Below are 6,929 nucleotides of genomic sequence, written 5' to 3' on the forward strand. Positions count from 1 at the left end.
ATCGTGCACTTGATTCCGATTTGCTGCATCGTATGATCGTGTCTGACGGAGCTGTTTCTAGGTGTTCTTTTACTTCTATCCCACTCACCTTCTGATCTTCTTTGATTTGCTGCTTTTTCCTTCCAGCTCACCTCGTTTTTCCTTGTGTCCATTATCCGAGTGAACAATTTCATTTTGTCTTTTTCCATAAGCCACATCCAACTGAAGCACAGTTGAGCTTATCGGCACGATATTGGGCCATAATTCTCGGATTTCTGTTTGTTTAACCCATTTGAGTAACTGCAACCACAGATAAGCACACAACCACACATGGTCTTGCCGACAAGGCATCAGCAATCTATACCCCTGGTCTGATCAACTCCTTAGGAAGCTATCTGATTCGAGCCTGACAATCAAACTCATAAAGAGATTTTGTTGAATTCATCTTTGTTATAAGGCAACATTTGGTACATGACACACGGATAGTGCATGTGAATATAGCAGTCAGTATACCGCAGGGAGACCATCAGTCTCGTCAAAGAGTCGGTAAAAAGCTCACACTCAAGGTTAACACCTATACATATATATAGGTAGATAGATAGATATAATATATATCTATGTATATTCATCATCTATCTATATCTATATAATACAACCCAAAAAGAAGAGGGGAAATGGCTACATTACACTTCTTCCTCTGTACATGATCTCTGTAGGCTAGCTCCCAGAAAATTTGGATTGCCTCCCCACAACAACATTGCCATTCCAGGTGCTCAGTTCACTTCTCTCTAGACAGACGACCAGGGAACATCATAGCACCCCTCCAGAAGAGCCTGCCATACTGAAGCAAGGATGCAGAATGTGGTAAAGACTAGCGCATAATGCATTCATTTTGCAAAGAGAAAATTTATCGGCTTATGTATAGACTAGTAAGGCTTTTCTGCAGCATTCGTGGTACACTCTTATTGCCTCATACTAGACTGCCTCGTGGATACTACCGTCTCTTTCTTCCAGAAACGTTGTGTCCTCTGCCTCAGCTTATCCCTCTGCTCATGTATGCGCCGCAGGCCATTTCCCACGACAACAGTCGAATATATCATGTGTGTGATCATGGGAGCTAAAATGTTCCCTGTCTGAATACAGTAAAGCCATATCAACAGAGTGACTTTTAGGGCAAAGGTAAATAGAACAGAAACTCAAAGCTAGACATGAAATGTTTGTTTTTCCCACAGCATATTCTGAGCATACTCGAGATACTCTATACTACGTAGTCTTCGGTACCATATAACTGACTCAGTGAATACCTGTGTCCATTCGAACCCAAGGTACAAAGCCAGCAGAGAATCGAGAAGAGGGGAATATATCTTCCTCAGCTGTCTCCGTTCATACCAAGCTGCTCAATCATACACAATATCAGAATGATGCTCTACCTGCTTGCGCAATTTGCATCCTCAACATAGAATGTACCACTCACCAGCAAAACTCTTTTTCAGGTCTCTTTGCGTGGTCTGAGTAGTATGAACTGGAGCAATTACATAGGTAGGATCTGTCAACAAAATCCATCCCACAGATCAGACACATACGGAAATAAACGTTCCTTCTTTTCCATTAAAGCCTAATTTAAAGTCAGGAATAAAGTGAAGGAAACCCTACCTCACCATATCACCACTACCAGATATACAAGACAATAAAAATCTAGTAACAACAGGACTACTGTGTCCATAGATACCATTCCACAGCTTCTAATTTCAAGCAGCAAAGTTACAACACATTAATACGCATCAAAAACAATGGCGAACAAGTTTCAGCATACTGATCGCGCTGATTAACAGTTTACTCTCTGGAGAGCTTGTGCTCAATGTCCTGGAAAGCTTTTGCAGTATGTGGCAAGAGACTAACCAGAAAACAATTAGGTGAACATGTTACAACACTCTGCACATCCTAACATCAGTGCAAGAATGAATAGTACATTTTGTTTTTGAAAAAAATGAAACAGCATATGCCATGAAATTATGAAATGCACAGAGGAAAAATATAAGACCATCCTATATAGTTCATAAAAAGCACACTACGATGTAGAATCTAGTGCATATCATTAGAAATATTTCCAAGCACTTGTAGGATAGTCACCTTGAGGGAAGGCAGTGATAAATAAAATGGACCCTGTGAGAGCTGCAGTTAAGACTGCTGCAAGGGCATGAGCAAAAGGAGCAAAAAAGGGGAACACTCCAGTCTGCAAGAGTCAAACGATTGACATTTTAATACAGAACATGTGCAAAGTGATGCAACTAGTTCAAGAAAAATGTTCGGGTAGTTTACCTGCGATCAATTGATTAAAATCAAAAAGCAGACTACTCATTGCAAAATTTGTGCTACAAATGTCCTTACCATGACAGCTATGCCGTCACTTGGACCTCTGATTTTGTCATCGCTCAGGAAGACGTGTGCCAAACCCCCCTGTCAAAGATGCACATTTGTCAAGATTTCAGGGTCCAAGCCACATTCAGAGGTTGAATACATCAACTTATCTTGTAAGGAGACTGCATACCTGAATGGCAATCCTGAAAAACACTTCTTCAGCTGCAGCAGCCATAGATACTACAAGTAAGAGCTGCCCACCACAAACACATACAATGATCAGCTATCTTGCCAAAAGCTTCTCAAAAATCAGTCAGTTCAAAGCCCAAGTATCTGAGCATGCAAAGCAATCATGGTCACACAAAGATGTCTAAGTAATCAGTTACACAAACTCACCTGCCATGGAGACATTCCTACAAAAAAGCTAAACAGCTCTTCATTTTCAACATCCCTGATAGCTCTGGCAGGAGGAGACTTCTTCACTACTTCATCCTGTCCAAGTGAAGCTACACTTATTTACTTCAATACACTGATTAAAATAGGAAAAGCACGTGGAATTATCAAATTTGTTATCAAAATAATGGTAGAATTATAGTCAGCATACAAAATGTACTCTAATGCTCATCCATACTGATGATGGTGGATCAATTATCATGCATGAGTGCATGTGATAGACTAGTCAGGCTTATATCCCCAAGTAACCTAACACAGCTAGTTCACACCTGTCCTTCCAGGATACTGATTGCTGGCAATGAAGTACAATACCAAAGCACCTTCTAGAATCTCTGTCACATTGAGAATTTCCTGAGCGCAGGATCAATAACAGCACCACCACACCCTCCTGTATAGTTCTTGTTCTACAAAGCCTTTCACAAATAATCACTTGGTAACAGCTCCTACTATTAATTCCTTTCAACGCAAATGAGGATACAACTAGTCATTTCTGATCCCCTTGGACTGCGGCCTGAGTATTTACTAGAATACCCACAAGCTGAATTCCTTATCTATAGCCCAGAAACACATCACAAATAAAGAGAATTCCCCTGTCAATAAAAAGCTAAACTGCTGCTATAACATAAGTAATCTCCAAGAGACTAAATTAAGTGATGCACATGTTATGAAGACAAAGTAGCTTTCATGTAATGCAGCATTCTCCTAAAGGACTTAATAAGGGTACAGCTAGTCTTTTCTGATCCTCTTGAACTTCGGCCTGAGTACTACCAGAATACCACAAAACTACAAGCTGATTTTCTTGTCCATAGTCCAGAAACACATCACAAATAAAGAGTATTCCCCTGTCAATAAAAAGCTAAACTACAGCTATAACATGAGTAATCTCCAAAAGACTAAATTAACTGATGCACATATGAAGACAAGGTAACTTTTATATATAGCAGCATCCTCCTGAAGGAGAAAAGGAGAATCGTACATCCAGAATAAATAACAACGCCATCATAGGAGGGACTGCATAGCCCAGTCCTTGCATTGCGACGTCAGGACACATATCAAATCCCCCTGTGTTGTCTACTCCTGTAAAATGGCAGATGGCCTGCCCAACAAGGGCCATGACACCATACACACCTGCAAAATGGAGCACAGGTTTGCAATTCATCCAACGGATATATCCCATGAAGCCTCTGAGTTAATGCACATTCGGGCAATCATGAGCCGTACCTGCAGCATAGGTAATACGAAGGCCTGCACCAATCTGTTCCCAGAGCGGATCGGTTTCATCTACATCATTTAGATTCTTGCCTCTAATCCATGCACCATTCTGGCAAGGACACTCCCTGATGTTAAAGTTCTACATTGCAAATCTGACCAGATTAACACAAGAAAGATGCAAGCTCAATACCTCAAGTGCTGGCATATCACTAGCCTTTCCGAGATTGGCATTCTCATCCATATTATCGCCTGCTCTTCTCTGTAGTGCTTCAACAGGCATACACGGACGTTGGCCATGTTTGACTGACCCACTCAGAACACCCTTCAATCCAAATGAATAAGCCACTGATTCAAGGCTGTGGCTAACCCTATTTCTGGACTGTGAAATCCCACTGCTTGACACCTCTCCACACTGCGAAGCACCCGCTGAGACCTGGGACCTCAGAGACTCTGTGAGAGATCTTCCGATGTCACCTTGCAGCTTGGAGCTTGTAATGGATCCTTGAGCCATCAAGGCTGGATAATTCTTTGAGAGAAAATCCACCAGCTCCCAGCTATGACAGGAGTGAAGCCTTCGTATGAGCAATGAGAAGATGCCTGTTTCTGACTCCGAAAATAGACGAGGAGGCTTTCGTGATGCCTTGCATGCACCACCTGGCGACCACAAAGGAATCGCAGGGTAGTACTATGATCGGAATCTTAAAAGCAGGACAAGAAAGAGCATCTAGCGACTAGATAGCAGCTTCAATGGATGCACATGGGCTCTGTTAGAGCTTGGAAAATGGCGAAAAAGGATCGATGGAGCTGTAGGTGCTTCGGGCAGTGTGTCAGGCAGAGCTGAGAGCAGAGGCGAAATGAGGAGCGGAACGCTTACTCAATATATTTAGAGAGAGAGAAAGAGAGAGAGAGAGAGAGAGAGTGTGTGTGTGTGTGTGTGTGTGTGTGCGCGTGTGCGCGCGCGCGCGTGTACGTGTGGATTGGACAGAGATAAGCTCTCTGATTATGGCGAATCTCAAGCTCCGCAGGAGAGAACGGATGAGCTCGGAGAGAGTTGGCTATGGCGCAAGCAGGGGGACGAGTTCTGTGGAATTAGGACGGAGCTGGAACATTGTGAGGACAGGAGGGAGCTCCAAGACTCCGTGGGAGATTTACTGGTGAAACTCGCCTCCCGAGGCCGTGGTGTGTGTGCGCGCGCGTGTGGGTGAGAGAGAGAGAGAGAGAGAGGATGGGCAGTGGATATGCTCCTCACTCCAAAGAGCCTATTGGCATCGGTGGCATCGGTGGTGGTGTGTTAGTGTTGGAGACGATGATGTGTTCGAACGGAACAAATAATAATAATCTTGTGTAATCTCTCATACCCACCACCTTATCTTATCTTTTTAGAATATCTCGGATCTTTCCGTCCCCCAACCAGATCATGGCAATTTGCAAACATTTTCCACAAACAAGTGTGAGTTGCAAATTATATAACTCACACTTGCTAAACTTATAACTCCCCACTAAGTTTAATTGCTATGTAAATATACTTTTAGCAGAAAGTATCCCCGCATCTGCAAAAGTGGCTTGTAGACATGCAAAGTCATTGCATTAATAATAAATACAGCCAGAAATAGCGCTTTCTACAAAATAGAGACGAGCCAAATGAAGCCAAGATGTGGAGAAGTGGCTTTTAGATTGTAACTCATTGGTTAAGTTCAAATCCGAGTAATTATGTTGGTTGTCATGACCTCGACAATCGCTTCAACTTCTTTGTTGTATAGATCACAAACTTCTTCACTAATTTAACTTTGCCCATTTTTGTGATCAATCAAGTGAATTACTATCACAAGTGAAACAATTTGTCTGTAGTTTGTAATATTTTTCATGACTATGTTTCATTTTATACTCTAAACCCTATGGTAAAGATTCACAATGTACAAAAGCCCTTCTATGATATCTAATAGTGTGGCTATCATTTTCACTACTTTCTTTCAAGGCTTGAATAAAGGAGCGCATATATGTGTCTCCTCATATTGATCACTTCCCCAATGCCTTCTATGTAAAATGATAGTCAATTATGTGTTGTGCCATGCAACATTACATGAGTGTAGACTACGATTTTCATCTCATTGTGCTGTGTGTATTGTTGTATGATAGTACACGAGGATAGCTAGGACTAGGATTTATAGTGGATTGTAGCATACGAAAGCTAGTCTTTGAAATCTAAAATTGATGATATGGGTGTAAAGAAACTTCCTAGTTGGAGACTTTGAGATCTATCATTGATGATGTAAGTGTCATGAAACTTCCTAGTGATCTTCTAAGCATTTTCATTTAACTTGAACCAAAAGACCCTTCCTCTTTGTGTGTAAATGAAAAACTTGCTTGACATTTCATGTTTTCAACTCTTCAATTTAGTACCAATGATTAGGTAAACTAAGTGACTATGTCTCCTTATGCCAATCAAAAAGTGGTCTTCATACTTCGGTCTTTTGCAACATATGATTTTGGTTAATCATAATCAATAGCAAATGATTGCACAAAAGGCAAGTGGAGAGCTTGGATACGAATTCAAAGACTTCTCATGAGCAAACTTGTCTTTAATTACAATAAGATTTGAATTTAGAATGAGTCCTCCACTGGACACATTCTCATGTCAATCCAGGATTGCCATATGATGCATATCAATGGTATTAATAGGAAGCATCCCCTCAACCCATTGATAGTGGCATTAATAATCCAATCATGTCACAATCCTAAACCTAGTTTTGACTTGGACCACTATTGGTGCACATGCATAGATCAATTGCTCATACAACTCAACCTAGTCACCATATACTCATCTCGTGATTATGCCTAAACAAATGCCATCTATGTACATCACATTATGGATACTTCACACTTCTTCTACTCAAGAACATTTTATTCCTTGAGGATACCTCTACTAA

The 6,929-nt window shown here is 41.2% G+C and overlaps 1 protein-coding gene across 1 annotated transcript; it reads right to left on the bottom strand.

Annotated features, from left to right (window-relative positions):
• Window positions 1–905: 905 nt before the first annotated feature.
• On the bottom strand, window positions 906–5,320 carry LOC148033451 (uncharacterized). The gene is made up of 10 exons (XM_087681372.1): window positions 4,193–5,320; window positions 4,012–4,111; window positions 3,767–3,918; window positions 2,734–2,829; window positions 2,528–2,590; window positions 2,368–2,436; window positions 2,110–2,212; window positions 1,454–1,525; window positions 1,284–1,372; window positions 906–1,112 (listed from the first exon to the last, which is right to left on the bottom strand). Exons 1-10 carry the CDS (start codon window positions 4,511–4,513, stop codon window positions 942–944), a joined length of 1,236 nt encoding a protein of 411 aa, XP_087537498.1. The 5' UTR covers window positions 4,514–5,320; the 3' UTR covers window positions 906–941.
• Window positions 5,321–6,929: the final 1,609 nt, after the last annotated feature.

This window comes from Lygodium microphyllum, chromosome 7 (assembly GCF_053477565.2).
Source record: "Lygodium microphyllum isolate KBCC chromosome 7, Lygodium_microphyllum_v1.1.10, whole genome shotgun sequence".
NCBI lineage: Eukaryota > Viridiplantae > Streptophyta > Polypodiopsida > Schizaeales > Lygodiaceae > Lygodium > Lygodium microphyllum.